The sequence below is a fragment of the Balaenoptera physalus genome (assembly GCF_965194825.1).
Source record: "Balaenoptera physalus genome assembly, chromosome: 3".
In the NCBI taxonomy this organism is placed as follows: domain Eukaryota; kingdom Metazoa; phylum Chordata; class Mammalia; order Artiodactyla; family Balaenopteridae; genus Balaenoptera; species Balaenoptera physalus.
Genome location: NC_138890.1, coordinates 122198856 through 122216076, shown reverse-complemented (window position 1 = coordinate 122216076; position 17221 = coordinate 122198856). Strand labels below are relative to the sequence as shown.

Sequence of the window (17221 nt, the reverse complement as noted above, 5' to 3'; positions counted from 1 at the left end):
ATCAATAGAATGAAAAGACAACCTATGGAATGAGAGAAAATATTTGCAAATCATGTATCTGATAAGGGGTTCATATCCAGAATATGTGAAGAATATATGTTGTTATAGCTCAACAACAAAATCCAAATAAAAAATGGGCAAAGGACTTGAAATAGACATTTCACCAAAGATGATATAGAAATGGCCAAAAAAGCCCATGAAAAGATGCCCAACATCACTAATCATTAGGGAAATGCAAGTCAAAACCACAGTGAGATTACCACCTTATACCTATTAGGATGGCTACTACCAAAAAAACCCAGAAAATAACAAGTGTTAGTGAGCATGTGGAGAAATTGGGACCCTTGTAAACTATTGGTGGGAATGTATAAAAACAGTGCAGCAGCTGTGGGAAACTGTGGTGTTTCCTCAAAAAATTTAAAATGGAATTACCATATGATCCAGCAGCTTCACTTCTGAGTATATGCACAAAAAAATTGAATGTGAGATCCCAAATGTATGCATTCGTTAACCTTTATGTAAGAATCTATTTCACTTCATCATCTCTAGCATTCATAATGTTTGGGGTCTTTGCTAATTTGGTATCTCATTCTAATTTCCTTTTCTTTGATTTCTACTGTGTTGCTAATCATATATAATCCCTCCTTTGTGAACTGTTGGTTCAGTTTTTTTTTTAATACAATTTTTAAAGGTATTTTCCATTTAGTTATTACAAAATATCGGCTGTATTCCCCATGTTGTACAATACATCTTTGAGCCTATCTCACACCCTATAGTTTGTACCCCCATTCCCCACCCCTATATGAACCCTCCCCCTGCAACCACTAGTTTGTTCTCTGTATTTGTGAGTCTGCTGCTTTATTGTTAAATTCACTAGTTCGTTGTATTTTTTTAGGTTCTACGTACAAGTGATATCATGCAGTATTTGCCTCTGTGATTTATTTCACTTAGCATAATGCCCTCCAAGTCCATCCATGTTGCTGCAAATGGCAAAATTTCGTTCTTTGTTATGACTGAGTAGTATTCCACTGCATGTATATATACAACATCTTCTTTATCCATCATCTGTTGATGGACACTTGGGTTGCTTCCATACCTTGGCAATTGTGAATAACTGCTGTGAACATTGAGGTGTATGTATCTTTATGAATCAATGATTTTGTTTTTTTTTGGATATATACCCAGGAGTGGAATTTTTGGATCATATGGTAGTTCTATTTTTAGTTTTCTGAGAAACCTTCATACTCTTTTCCACAGTGGCTGCACCGGTTTACATTCCCACCAACAGTGTATAGGGTTCCCTTTTCTCCACACCCTCACCAACATTTGTTATTTGTGTTTTTGATGACAACCATTCTGACAGGTGTGAGGTGATGTCTCATTGTGGTTTTGATTGGCATTTCCCTGATGATTAGCAATGTTGAGCATCTTTTCATGTGCCTGTTGGCCATCTGCATTTCCTCTTTGGAAAAATATCTTTTCAAGACTTCTGCCCATTTTTTAATTGGGTTGTTTGTTTTTTTGATGTTGAGTTGTATGAGGTGTTTATGTATGTTGGACATTAATCCTTTATCATATCATTTGCAAATATTTTCTCCTGTTCAGTAGGTTGTCTTTTCATATTGTTGGTTTCCTTTGCTGTGCAAAAGCTTTTAAGTTTAATTAGGTCCCATTTGTTTATTTTTGCTTTTGTTTCCTTTACTTGAGGAGACTGATTCAGATTCTTTGTCCATTTATCAATTGGAATATAAATTTTATCAATTTATTTGAGTTTGTTTTATATACACACATACTTCTTTCTAGTTTTTATAATTTGATTTTTTTTACACTTCCCACTTTGGTATTATTAAATAATCCCAGATCCTTCCTTTCCCTACCTTTTATGTTAAATTATTATATATACTAGGTGTGTATGGTCTTTATCCGATTCTCATTGACCTGCTGTTACATTGTTTTAAATAATGTAGCTTTGTATTACCATCAGGACTTTTTTTTTAATTTAATTTTTGTTTTATATTGGAGTATAGTTGATAGGATAATACATTTTAATATCTGGTAACAGTAGATCCTCATTATTCCTTTTTTCAAAATGTATTTGCCAATTTTTCAGCTTTTATTATTAATGCCAACCAGTGCTGTTCCTGTAACACAACTATAAATGGTTTATATTGTTACCTTATTATCCTACTGTTAGCTATCTAATTAAGTAGTAATTTCTTTTCACTAGAGATCATTTCACTAGAGATTAGTTTTATAACTGCTGACAAGGTAATGCACTTCCTTTGATATCATTGTGATGCTATTAATATAGTAATATTCCCAAAAGGTATTAAAGATTATTACTATGTAATATTTCTAGAAAGAGAAAATAATTTTAAATGGCCTAAAATTCAGCATCAAAACCAAGAAGTTGGGCTTCCCTGGTGGCGCAGTGGTTGAGAATCTGCCTGCCAATGCAGGGGACACGGGTTCGATTCCTGGTCTGGGAAGATCCCACATGCCGCGGAGCAACTGGGCCCGTGAGCCACAACTACTGAGCCTGCGCGTCTGGAGCCTGTGCTCCGCAACAAGAGAGGCCGCGATAATGAGAGGCCCGCGCACCGCGATGAAGAGTGGCCCCCACTTGCCGCAACTAGAGAAAGCCCTCGCACAGAAACGAAGACCCAACACAGCCATAAATAAATAAATTAAAAAAACAAAAAACAAAAAACGATGAGAGGCAGCAGAGGAGAAAAAAGGAGAGAGGATAGGGAGAGAATCTAGAGAAAATCTTAAAAAAAAAAAAACAAAAAAAACAAAAACCAAGAAGTTAATTCAGAGTGGCCTAAATGCCAGAATTCTGCGTAGATCTGGCTACAGAATGTCACCACTCTGACGAAAAGGAAGCTATGAGATAGGTAACTAGCAATGACTTTGAATATATTGCTGCCAAAGTCCCACCATAATAACTTTTTTATTGAAGTGAAGGAAATTATTTTTAAACTTTATATGATAAATGTATTCCAAAAATTAACATTCAGTCACTCCTGTTGTTGCTTGAGCCAAAGATCTCTATAAGTCAATCTAAATAGTTAATTTTCTTATCAAAATCACTATTTGTTTTTAAGATGTTGGCAAATACTGAAAATTTCAAAAATATAGTAATGAAATATGTCAACACAGAATACTAATAAATTTCTTGTAGAGAACATTTATTTAATAAGCTGCTTCCCCAAATTTAGAAAATACCCGGAAAACATACAACTTCTGAAGATGTAGCAACATTTACATGGTCTGTTTTCAAAGTCTTGATATAAACAGCTCTCAGTTCTAATTTCAGCTGGTTTGTCTTCAGTACATGATATTTGATGGTAAAGAATAGGATCTTTTAAGAGTTCTTGTGTAGTTTTGATCTGTTTGAAAGTGCTGAATTGAACAAATGCAGCCCACAGAATTAAAAATTTGAACACTTGAATGTACAGGATCACGTAAAACAGGGAATTCTGAAGTCTCCTGCCAGGGGTTTTTTAATAATGGAGAATTGTCTTTCATAGGATTTTTTCCTTTATTCTCTTTTGAGGTGGTGCCTTTGTCTTCCAAAGCCCGAGCAAGCATGTAACTAACTTTTCTTTGATGAGCCAAAGCTTCTTCTTTATCATTTAACTGCATGCACAGAAATTAAAAACGTACCAGTTAGTAAATCACAGAGTACAGAGCTATAGTCAGAAGTATTTCATGAAAATGTTCAATCTCCAATCTAAGCCAGTCAGTATGAATAAATCAATTAGGTGTCCACTGATTCCTAAGCATTAATGCTACATGTTACTGAGGATTTTTTTTTAAAGGAAAAATAGAAAACAGCATTCTTTCTGTTGAAAAATTTTTTAAGTCATCTGAAGAGAGAGGAGAAAGAAGAAAGTATATATTTACATGGTATGTGTGTATATGTGTATATATGTATATATAATACCAACATGTACTTACCTCTGTGAAAGAATGTTGAAGTTATTTATATAAAAATTTTTATATTTTTATATGCAAATAAACTTTAATACTCTTCTATAGATAAGTATGTTCATATAACATGAGTTTCTTTGTATAGTCATCTATGAAATTGAGGATAACAGGACCGATTTCAGGGTTGTGGTAATGATTAAAGGATAGAATGCATGAGGAAGTTCCTTGAACACCTGAAAAATTCCTGAATATATAAGTCTTGTCATGAACTGTATATGTAACTGCAGATGACGGAGATGCCTGGACTTAATTTCAGGGAGCCTCCTCTTTTCAGAGGTGGAGCTTTAAAGCTGCACAGGAAGAACACGGATGGGAGAAGTGGGAAGCATGTGTGGGGTGTTTAAGGAGATGAGGATCATAATTCTGGAAAATGGTACCTGAAATGGGAACACAGCATAAAAGTCAAGTATAGAGCGATAAAGAGTTGAATTAATAGGAAGGAAAAAGATAAGCTCATCCACAGCCTCTAACAAAAAGCAAAGATACTAACCAAATCTATTAGCATCTTAAAGACTTCCTGAGGATCACGCTGGTCATCAGTACTCTTAGAACTGTTCTCCAAAGGGAGCATACCCAACAGTTTCTGCCCTAAGGTCTTCTTACTCCTTTGTGATGGTAACCCTAAAATGGAACATGAAAATCCAGCTGAGACACAAAAAGACACTCACTGAAGTACTTCCAGAAAAAAGGGGTAAGTGTGAACCAAGGCTAATTCATTCCTAAATCAGTCAGGACCTTGTCCTCTTCAGGTGACCCCTAGCACGAGTGAGTCAGGCAGCACAGTGCAGTGGGAAAAGCGGACTTTAGAGCCAGGATGGCAAACGCAGGTGAGAGGCCACAGTGTGAGAACCCAGAGCAGCGCCCTGCCACTCTCATTGCTCAGCAGCTGCCCACGGGAGAAGGCAGCCTGTGCTACCTGATAATCTCAGTCTTCCGAGGAGCCAGCAATCCACATTTGCATGTGAAATCTCCCAGTGTGAAGGTGAGCCACCTGCCCACAATATTTGAGAACACTATTCACTCCCAACAAAACATGTCTGCAGACAGGTGGCCTCTGAACCATGCAAACTCTGCTTTAGAGCCAGAAAGACCTGGACTTGAATCCCCATTTAACCACTTGCTAATGGTATCATGTTGGACAAGTTCTCTGAGCTACATGTCCTCACTTCCAGAATGAGAATAATAGTACCTATGCTCTATTGTTGGGTTGCTGTGCCATTAAATAATAGAGCACGGGCTGGGGGAAGGGAGTGGGCAGTTAGTATTGAATGGGGGTACAGAGTTTGTTTGGGAAGATGAAAAAGTTCTGGAGATGGATGGTGGTGATGATTATACAACAATGTGAATGGACTTCTTGTCACTTAAAAATGGTTAAAATGGTAAGTTTTAAGAAAATGGTTCTAAAGAACCTAGGGGCAGGACAGGAATAAAGACACAGACATAGAGAATGGACTTGAGGACACAGGGAGGGGAAAGGGTAAGCTGGGACAAAGTGAGAGAGTGGCATGGACATATATACACTACCAAATGTAAGATAGCTAGTGGAAAGCAGCCACATAGCACAGGGAGATCAACTCGGTGCTTTGTGACCACCTAGAGGGGTGGGATAGGGAGGGTGGGAGGGAGAAGCAAGAGGGAAGAGATATGGGGATATATGTATATGTATAGCTGATTCACTTTGTTATACAGCAGAAACTAACACACCATTGTAAAGCAATAATACTCCAATAAAGATGTTAAAAAAAAATGTACCTACTTAAAAAAGAATGGTAAGTTTTATGCATATTTTATCACAATTAAAAAAAACAAAACAGTTGTGAAAGCACCTAGCCCAGCTGCTGACATATCACTTAAAAATCCACATCCTGCAATATGTACACTGATACTCTTCTTCATCCATAGAAAGGATGCAATTTGTAGCAGAAAATACAAAATTTATAGATTTATACAAAGCAAGTTTCAAGAATGTTTTTAGAATGCTCTGCAAATGGTCTAATGATCAGATAAAGTCTAAAGGGACAATTCCCTTTCCACCCAATCCTGATAAACCCCAGTGACTGGGCCGCACACCTGACCTTCTTCAATAGCAGCTGTGGCCAAGGGGAAAAGCCAGACAAGCTGACCAGCTCACCAGTTCTGAGAGTGGATGAATCTGTCTCTATTTTCAAGCTAAAAACAAGGAAACATGCTTATACGCGCTCTCTCGGAACTTGTCTAAGCAGCCGTATCAAGAAGAAAAGTTAACAGTGTTAACCACAAATAAGAAAATGACCTGTAACAATCATCTTGTACCAGATTATTGAAGTATATTAAAATGAATCAAAGTCTTATCACTAAGAAACTCACAAAGAGCTACTAAACCTTTTATGGACTTGTAAAGGCTTTTCAGAGATGAACTAGTTATTTTAAATGCTGCTTCCAGTCTCTCTCAGTACCTTAACGGAAAGCAAAGATTGGGAGCTGTACCTCTCAAATCATATTTTCTATGGAAAAGTTCCTGAATTCTGTAAAAAGCTAAGAAAGGCAGGAATTCTGGAATATAAAATGAGTACAAGTGCTGAACTGAATATGAAATCTACCGCTTCTTTCTCCCTACTCTTCTCTCTACCTTCCATCAAAACAAAATCAGATTTTCAAAGGGATTTGACTTCAGTTAGCACAAAACACCTAGGCTGCCCTCTAAGAGTATACCTTTGAAAATTTTGCAATCCAGCTCCTATCAAGGGCCTCACTGAAAGAAGAGGTGCTTGGGGAAGATCACCTACACATTTGTTGTTCACGGTAGAACTAGATATTCTTAATGTTTTCCACCAATTCCTCAAAGGCTAAGTACATTGGACTATGTTAGCTTATTCCCCTGGCAAATCACTTACCTTGACATTAAGGTTATACCTTTATCTTTTATCAAGGAATTATTATAGAAAACAGCCACGTAAATACTAATTTTTTATTTATTATAAGTGACTGTTGAGGACTTAGCCATTATATTTGCTCACTGGCCTCTGTAAATCTCGTATCAGAAAACACCTTTAGAAGTTAATTTCAGTACAATGTGGAATGCCTGATTAAGAATGAACAAGAGTTGAGGAACATTGTTTCCCCCCTTTTGCCCTGACTTCCACCTGACTCTAAATACATAGCTTTTATAATCTGCTTTCACAGTTCTTGTTTACTACTTCTATTTTTATTATCCCTATAAGCTGTTTCTTAACACTTCAGCAAAGAGATGGGTAAAGTTTAGTTAATGAAGCTAAAATTCACAACACTTGACCCATATACTAATGCTAATATGCACTGTTTGAAAAGAGATATTTCAAACAAAATTAGGTATCTACTATTAAAAGTTTCATTTTTAATACCATAAGATTCTTACTGGTCCTAAATTCATCTGAAAATGAGAGATACTGGAACTAGGATTATAGATTTTGTCAAATTAAAAAAGATTTAGAAACAGGGTCATGTCAGAATTTGAATACTAAAAATTTACACTTCTTAATAAACTTCACTTTAATCTTTCTTGACTGATAAATGGTTTCAAATTGGAATTTTAAATTGAAGCCATATGAAGCCTACTGAATAATACTTACAAATGAAAATTGAGATTGACCATTTAGAGAAACTAAAATTTCTAAAAAACAACAGCTACTTTGTTTACATTGGACAGTCTACATACTTCAATGGCAATTTATTCTCTCATGCCATTTTTATATATTTTGTTTACACTAATACCATAATGACTCCAAAATGGCCATGAACTTTTGATAGGCTTGTGAACCAAAACCTAAACCTTAACTTCTGTTTCACTTTTTATAAGAATATTTTATTAATTTGTCCAATTTAAGATTATTCCTCTAGTGCTCAATGTCTCCTTCCAAAGTCACACATTTCAATAAAGTTTAATTAGATAGATAAATTTAATGTTGGGTTCCACTGTTGGGTTCTAGTGCTCTTATTATAAATTTTTTCCACTAAAAATCTCTCCTAAAAAAGAGATTCTCCTGTTATTTTATGGTTTCATCTGCGTAAGTAACACCCAGTGACTCCTTTTTTCCCATAGTTGTTACATTTTTAGATAAATCCTAACTATATGTGATATTTCAATTATATTCACCATATTAACTGTGCTTAATCAACTATGATTATAACCAAAAACAATTGAAATTACACCTGATTATTACCATTATAATTCATATTTACCATCATCTTTAAGGTGTTTCCAATTTGTCCCTTTTGTTGCTTTCTTACACATTTTATCCATTTGTGTCAATCTTAGTGCCTGGTCATTTTTCCTCATTAATTGTTGCTCAAATGCAATTCTGAATGCATCTGCCATTATGTAGGCTTCTTCTTTACTCTTCTGCAGAAGTTCCAACTGGTTTTGAAAGAAAGTTTGAGAGGTGTTAGAGGCAAAACCAGAACAATTCTTGCCTGAATGCTGAGTCAGATTAGCAAATGCAGTCTCCCTGCCTAGTAGGAGTCTTCTGCCTGCCCTTGATCTATTGCATCCACTTAATCTAATTAGTACATGCCATTCTCTTCTGCAGTAGCTGCCCACTCTGAACTAGATTACCAGGAGTTTCTCTTGTGCCTGTCAGTTCCCTGGTAATCCTACTCTTAGACCTCATTATCCTAGACGGGCCTTGTGTATGTCCTGCCCAACGAGGAAGAAGGGAGGATGCCAATGGCTGCATTTCAGTTCTGCCTTGGGCCATGCCAGAAAATACCACTGAAAACAATTATGAATACCATCTTTCAGATACCTCCCACAGCTGACTCTGATCTTTGTAATCTTACGCTTTTCCTGATGAATTGCTAATGTTTAGCTGTTTGCTTTCATATATACTCTGAAGACTAAATTCCAAATCTTCAATAAAAACATTTTTAAAATTATGGTCCATACTGTATTTGTTGTGAAAGCCTAATTATAATGGCAGCTATCATTTGATTAAATGCCAGGCATGGCCCTGTGCTAAACATTGTATGTCTACCGTTTTTTATTTTTCACAACAACCTCCAAACTAGTTATTAGCCTCCATTTAACATACGCGTCCAAAGCCACAAAGCTGGAAAATGATGGAGCTGAGATTCAAACCTAGGTCTGGCTGGCACAAAGGTTCCTTCCACTGTACCTTACAGCTTTTCTAATAAGCTTCATGTTTATCTCTCGGCTAATCAGTCTTGCACATACTGGTGATTTTAAGCATGTGTGCCTTTTCCTCTAATATCTAGTAATTTTAGGGCCACGTATAGACAAAAGAAATATGAACTTAGGAAATATTAACTAAAACACAGGCAAACAACTTTTCATGGCTGCAATATCGTGCCAAGTAATGTAAACAAAATCCAGTTTATACGTTAATGTTATCATTTAAAACTAAGGATAAGTTCCATAGCCAAAGACTACCAAATTAAGCTAATTATTACATATACTTCCATTTATTCTACTTTGTGTTAATGGAGAAGCAAAACCAAAGCTTTTACTGTTTTGATAACACAATACCTCCTGTTTGACCTGAAGGAGCATTTTCCGAGTAGATGCTGCCAGTCTGGCACAGGTACAGGGGCTCCCTCTGGGACCGTGACAAAGGCAGGCTCCCAGGACTGCAAGCTTTAAATCCAAAAGAATTATCCGTTACTAAGTGTCACATTGCTCAGCCGTACACAAACACGGGGCGCACACACAAACCCATGCACATTTTATTCAAGCACCTAATTCAAAGAAACTGCAAAGGAAAACAAAAATAGGAAGCTGAGGCCATGATTTCAGGACCCAAGGGGAAATGAACTACAAATGAGGAGAGACTGTTATTACTCGGAACAAAAATACACAGGAATTCTGCATTCCTTCTGTTCACGCTCCGAAACCTTGCACTCGGTACCAGTTTCCTATACTTCCGAGTTCTTGGCAGGAACTAAGACCTAACGAAGTAAATATACACATCCACAATATGGATTTCCTGTGACTGGGTTTGGCCTTGCTACCCAGCGTTCATTACTGTCAGGTCCTGCCGGGAGAGATGCATGCTCAGAAACGATGAGTGAATTTTAAGGAAAACAATCATCCTGCCACTCCTAAAAAAAATGGTCTCTGATCATGTAATAAATTCTTATATATTTCTTGTCCCAGCCACTGTTCTGGAATTGCATATGGCCCTGATCCTTCAAAACCTGTCTTTGGATCACAATGAAGAAATGAGTCCGTGTGGGTCACTCCTGGTTGACCACTGTAGCCAGAAGAAAAGTAAGAACTGTTGTACTTTTTTTTAAAACCCATTTTGGCAACTAACCACAAGTTGCTTTCCCAAAATATTCCAACAGCTTCCAATTTAATGGAGACGGTCTATGTAACATATTGTGCCATATCTTTTAAAGTTTCATGTGGAACATACTACAAAATTATTGTCTAAGCTTCCTGCTGCTATAAATTTCACATGGACTGACTTAAAATAGAATCTTATTTTAGAGACTGTTTAGACAGGAAGATTCCACGGTCTCTCTCTTTTTTTTTTTTTTTTTTAATTTATTTTTGGCTGTGTTGGGTCTTCGTTTCTGTGCGAGGGCTTTCTCTAGTTGTGGCAAGCGGGGGCCACTCTTCATCGCGGTGCGTGGGCCTCTCACTATCACTGCCTCTCTTGTTGCAGAGCACAGGCTCCAGATGCGCAGGCTCAGTAGTTGTGGCTCACGGGCCTAGTTGCTCCGCGGCATGTGGGATCTTCCCAGACCAGGGCTCGAACCCGTGTCCCCTGCATTAGCAGGCAGATTCTCAACCACTGCGCCACCAGGGAAGCCCCCTCCACGGTCTCTCTTAATGTAAAGGCTATTTCAGAAAATTCCTTCTCGCATTAATGATAACTGTGAAGTACACAGTGAGCTTTCAGTTGACTCAAGTGTACAAATGGCGGCTATGTGCAGATTGGTATCTTCCCTTTTCAACTTCCGGCTCCTGATAACTGTCCCTGCGGAAGTTGCCAAAAGCAACTTAAGACCTGGGTAGGGCCAATATAAACATGCAAGGTTTCTGCAAGGACCTCTGCATCCTAATTCTATGTCCTTACCTCAGTGGTCCTTCATCAACTGGCTCAGGGCCCTTCTTCTTGCCTGCCATAAAGTTACTTAGAGCCTACTCAAGATTATAATAAAGCACACTTTTTCTGAACTTTCTCTCCGTTCAGTTTCTTTTATTTTTCTTTTTTTTGCTATTACACTAGTTTTCCACCCAGGCAGTAGAGCATGGTGATCAAAAGCACAGACTCTAAACTCTACCTGGGTGTAAATCCCAGCTCCACCACTTAGTAGCTTTGTGACATGGGGCAAATCACTTAACCCTTCTGTGCCAAAATTACCTCATTTGTAAAATAGGGATTTAATTGTACTCACCTTGTTTGGTAGTTGTGAGAATTAAATGTGTTAATTTATGTGAAGCACTTAGAACAGTGGCTGGCACTTACTAAGGACTATGTATTTGCTATTAGTAGTAGTAGATGCTTTATTTGAAGTTCTATAATAAGTGAATGGCTACCCCTTCTCACTCCACTGGTATGCTTGTTTCTCATGAGTCCCCAGGACACTTGTAAGACATTTCACACCTCAGCAAGCAATTAGCAATGCATCAGCAGATCTTTGTCCTGGACCTGGCTCAACCCCAGAGTGACTGCATCACTTTGGGAAAATAACTAAAACTATCTGAGCCTGAGTTTCCTCCTCTGTAAAATGGGGATAACACCTGCTTTGCAGCCCTCACAAGACCATTACGAAGATCAGATTAAAAAATGTGTGGGAGGACTTCCCTGGTGGCACAGTGGTTAAGAATCCGCCTGCCAGTGCAGGGGACATGGGTTCGAGCCCTGGTCTGGGAAGATCCCACATGCCGCGGAGCAACTAAGCCCATGCACCACAACTACTGAGCCTGAGCTCTAGAGCCCGCGAGCCACAGCTACTGAGCCCGCGTGCCACAACTACTGAAGCCTGCGTGCCTAGAGCCTGTGCTCCGCAACAACAGAAGTCATCACAGTGAGAAGCCCCCGCTCGCTGAAACTAGAGAAAGCCCGCGTGCAGCAATGAAGACCCAATGCAGTTAAAAATAAATAAATAAAAACTAAAAAAAAAAAAAAAAAAATGTGTGGGAAAGTACTCTGATGCAGTAATCCTCTACCCAGGGAAGATACTACTAACATACTTTCTGCTAAAGCTGTAGAAAAAGGAAATAAAAGGGACAGGAAGTGGCTAGCACATCCTCTAATGTCCAAGAATGCTGTGCCTGAAAGGCATGGTACCAGCAAGGCTGAAGAGTGGACCTCGGCCTCTCTCACCCTCAGTCTCAAACTGCTAAGTATGGTTCTATCCTAGAAGTGGAGCTGATGGCAAGAGCAGAAAGAAAATGGAAGTGGAAAATTTCCCTCCTACTAAACTTTCATACCTGCTTACCTACCTCAAGACCTGAAACCTCTGTAAAGCCACCTGTGTCCTGGCACGTGTTTTCCTGAGCCATCTTCTGCTGTTTGATATCAAGCAGGGCGAGGGCCTCCAAATACTGTTGATTCAAAACTAGGAAGGGCCATGTAAGAAAGTGTTAGGAGGTCTAACCCCAGCCTCACCTAATCCAGTTAAACCAACACCACATACTCACGTCTTCTAAGCAAGGGATATACAACTACCCACAAAATCTGTCTCCAACCAGAAAATCTGATAGAATAGTGGGTATCAAGTGAGTTAACACTAGATAAAATGTTATTTTTAATGTGGAAATAACTTTGCAACCGAAGTCTGGTCTTCATTTGCTCAAAGAAAATTTGTAGGATTTTCAAAAAGAGAACATACAAAGGCTAATTATCCACACTGTGAGACGATCAGATGATGAAATATCATATATTGTATTAATGTCAACTGTACCAGCTCTCCAAACTCTATCAGACTTTTCTTTTAGTTGAGAGTTTTCACAAGAGGCTCTCAACCCAAATATTTAGAACAAGAGGGGTCCTGCTATTTACTGGAAAGCAGAATAACAGTAACTTTCCTTCTCTTCTTGTAGGGTGGAAGGATAGGGAGGAAGGGACAGGAGTAGTGGTTATGAGCAACTTCTGTCCTGGGACCAACCTAACAAGGGGGAAATCACTATCTGCTCAAATCACTGGTGTGGAGAAGCATATCTGTGTGTGCAGTTCTCACCCAGGGCATTGCCACAGTTCACTTACTACACTATGTAAAGTGCCGCTCTCGGGCCCATGACCTGACTGAGCACGCATTTTACGCCTTTCAAGCCACCACTTTAAAATAGTTTCTGCTGGGAATTCCCTGGCGGTCCAGTGGTTAGGGCTCCGGGCTCTCACTGCCAGGGGCCCAGGTTTGATAGCTGGTCAGGGAACTAAGATCCCACATGCCACATGGTGTGGCCAAAAAAAAGATTTCTAAAAAGTTGGTACCACCTTAATACTCTTTCATTAACTTTTGTCATATAGTGACTCATTATATAAAAGATATGCTCTGTGTGTGTGTGTATATGCACATACATTTATAAATTTCAAGTTCTTAATGAGTCATATAATATTTTGAAAAATATTTGTATTAGTGACAAAGTCACAGAAGACACTTTCATGAGAAAAAATTATGTTGAATAACTATACAATTTTATACTTTTCCTACTAGATTCCCAATAAACATACACCTACTCAGGTTCCTCAAACATCAGGTGCTCTACCATTTTGTTTACACTGAGTATAAAAGCTAAAGGATAAAGGGAGAATCAGGAGAAACTGCTTAATGGGTATAAGGTTTTATTTTGTAGTCATGGAAACGTTTTAGAACTAGATGTTTGTGTTATGAATTGTTCACTTTTAAATGGTTAATTTTAAGTTATGTGAATTTCACCTCAAATTTTTTTTTAATTCGAAAACCTAACTGATCAAACCCACAGCCAACATCGTTCTCAATGGTGAAAAACTGAAACCATTTCCTCTAAGGTCAGGAACAAGACAAGGTTGCCCACTCTCACCACTATCACTCAACATAGTTTTGGAAGTTTTAGCCACAGCAATCAGAGAAGAAAAAGAAATAAAAGGAATCCAAATCAGAAAAGAAGTAAAACTGTCACTGTTTGCAGATGACATGACACTATACATAGAGAATCCTAAAGATGCTACCAGAAAACTACTAGAGCTAATCAATGAATTTGGTAGAGTAGCAGGATACAAAATTAATGCACAGAAACCTCTTGCATTCCTATACATTAATGATGAAAAATCTGAAAGAGAAATTAAGGAAACACTCCCATTTACCATTGCAACAAAAAGAATAAAATACCCAGGAATAAACCTACCTAAGGAGACAAAAGCCCTGTATGCAGAAAACTATAAGACACTGATGAAAGAAATTAAAGATGATACAAACAGATGGAGAGATACACCATGTTCTTGGATTGGAAGAATCAACATGGTGAAAATGACTATACTACCCAAAGCAATCTACAGATTCAATGCAATCCTTATCAAACTACCAGTGGCATTTTTCACAGAACTAGAACAAAAAGTTGCACAATTTGTATGGAAACACAAAAGACCCCAAATAGCCAAAGCAATCTTGAGAAACAAAAACAGAGCTGGGGGAATCAGGCTCCCTGACTTCAGACGATACTACAAAGTTACAGTAATCAAGACACTATGGTACTGGCACAAAAACAGAAATATAGATCAAGGGAACAGGACAGAAAGCCCAGAGATAAACCCATGCACCTATGGTCACCTTATCTTTGATAAGGAGGCAAGAGTATAGAATGAAGACAGCCTCTTCAATAAGTGGTGCTGGGAAAACTGGACAGCTACATGTAAAAGAATGAAATTAGAACACTTCCTAACACCATACACAAAAATAAACTCAAAATGGATTAAAGACCTAAATGTAAGGCCAGACACTATAAAACTCTAAGAGGAAAACATAGGCAGAATGCTCTGACATAAGTCTCAGCAAGATCCTTTTTGACCCACCTCCTAGAAAAATGTAAATAAACATAAACAAATGGGACCTAATGAAACTTAAAAGCTTTTGCACAGCAAAGGAAACCACAAACAAGACAAAAAGGCAACCCTCAGAATGCGAGAAAATATTTACAAACAAAGCAACTGACAAAGGATTAATCTCCAAAAAATATACAAGCAGCTCATGCAGCTCAATATCAAAAAAACAAACAACCTGGACTTCCCTGGTGACGCAGTGGTTAAGAATCTGCCTGCCAATGCAGGGGACACGGGTTTGATCCCTGGGCCGGGAAGATCCCACATGCCACGGAGCAACGAAGCCCGTGCGTCACAACTACTGAGCCTGTGCTCTAGAGCCCACGAGCCACAACTACTGAGCCTGCGCGCCTAGAGCCCGTGCTCTGCAACAAGAGAAGCCACTGCAGGTGAGAAGCCCGTGCACTGCAACAAAGACCCAATGCAGCCAAATTAATTAATTAATTAATTAATTATTTTTAAAAAATCCAAAAATGGGCAGAAGACCTAGATAGACATTTCTCCAAAGAAGATATACAGATTGCCAACAAACACATGAAAGGATGCTCAACATCACTAATCATTAGAGAAATGCAAGTCAAAACTACAATGAGGTATCACCTCACACCAGTCAGAATGGCCATCATCAAAAAATCTACAAACAATAAATGCTGGAGAGGGTGTGGAGAAAAGGGAGCCCTCTTGCACTGTTGGTGGGAATGTAAATTGATACAGCCACTATGGAGAACAGTATGGAGGTTCCTTAAAAAACTAAAAGTAGAACTACCAGATGACCCAGCAATCCCACTACTGGGCATATACCCTGAGAAAACCATAATTCAGAAAGAGTCATGTACCACAATGTTCATTGCAGCTCTATTTACAACAGCCAGGACATGGAAGCAACCTAAGTATCCATCGACAGATGAATGGATAAAGAAGATGTGGCACATATATACAGTGGAATATTACTCAGCCGTAAAAAGAAACGAAATTGAGTTATTTGTAGTGAGGTGGATGGACCTAGAGTCTGTCATACAGAGTGAAGTCAGTCAGAAAGAGAAAAACAAATACCGTATACTAATACATATATATGGAATCTAAAAAAAAAAAATAGTTCTGAAGAACCTAGGGGCAGGACAGGAATAAAGACACAGACATAAGAGCATGGACCTGAAGACACAGGGAGGGAGAAGGGTAAGCTGGGGCGAAGTGAGAGAGTGGCATGGACATATATACACTACCAAATGTAAAACAGATAGCTAGTGGGAAGCAGCTGCACAGCACAGTGAGATCAGCTCGGTGCTTTGCAACCACCTAGAGGGGTGGGATAAGGAGGGTGGGAGGGAGATGCAAGAGGGAGAGGATATGGGGATATACGTATACATATAGCTGATTCACTTTGTTATACAGTAGAAACGAACACAACATTGTTAAGCAATTATACTCCAATAAAGATGTTAAAAAAAGAAACCTAACTGATGCATTTCTTCTCTTTTATCCTTAAAATATGTTACTTCAAAATATTAGCACTTTGTCTATTGATATTGTGTTCTTAACATAGGACATTCTATATAAAACTGATCTTTTAACATAGTATTTTTAAAGAATTATCAAAATACCACTCTACTTACTTGTATTTTTAGACTTGAGCATTTTAATTTCTTCTGTTTTCAGTTTCAAAGTTTCTTTGAGGACTGCATTTTCACAGTTTAGCCTGGAAAAAAGTACCCCCTAAATAACTAAAACATTAATACTTTGTAGGTGAATGAGAACATTTAATCCCATAATTAGAACACGAAAACCCTAATATAATTTTTCTTACATCAAAAGTCTAGAATTTATATATGTAATAAAATAAAAATTTAAAGGAGTGTGGTTAGACTTTGAACTTACTCTTAACCCTTCTGTATACTCAGCTGAGAAAGTATCAGAACCAGAAATACCTCTAAGTCATCTATTTTGAACACTCATTCTCTTTACCAAAGTTTCAGTCAAGTTAATAACCATTTGAACACCAACTACATGCTTAGGCCACCTTCCAAAATTTGCATAAAAAGATACATAGGGAGGTACAAACTTCCAGTTGTAAAATAAGTAAGTCCTGGGGATGCAATGTACAGCATGAAGACTGTAGCTAACAATTATTGTACAGTATTTGAAAGCTGCTAAGAGAGTAGACCTTAAAAGTTCTCAACATAAGAAAAAAACTGTAATGATGTACGGCAATGAATGTTAACTAG

At 38.1% G+C, this 17221-nt stretch overlaps 1 protein-coding gene across 5 annotated transcripts in view; it reads right to left on the bottom strand.

Annotated features, from left to right (window-relative positions):
• Nucleotides 1-3170: 3170 nt before the first annotated feature.
• The window catches only part of CCDC125 (coiled-coil domain containing 125), a 33120-nt gene continuing 19069 nt past the window's right edge, over nt 3171-17221 (bottom strand). For 3 of the 5 annotated variants that reach the window (XM_082457281.1, XM_082457278.1, XM_082457279.1), the window contains 6 exons: nt 16613-16695; nt 12425-12540; nt 9497-9604; nt 8194-8368; nt 4487-4617; nt 3171-3642 (listed from right to left, as the gene is read on the bottom strand). In XM_082457281.1, coding sequence (XP_082313407.1) covers nt 3331-3642; nt 4487-4617; nt 8194-8368; nt 9497-9604; nt 12425-12540; nt 16613-16695 — 925 coding nt within the window. In that variant the 3' untranslated portion in view covers nt 3171-3330. The remainder of the gene's footprint in view (nt 3643-4486; nt 4618-8193; nt 8369-9496; nt 9605-12424; nt 12541-16612; nt 16696-17221) is intronic. The other 2 variants (XM_082457280.1, XM_082457282.1) reach the window with 2 other exon arrangements.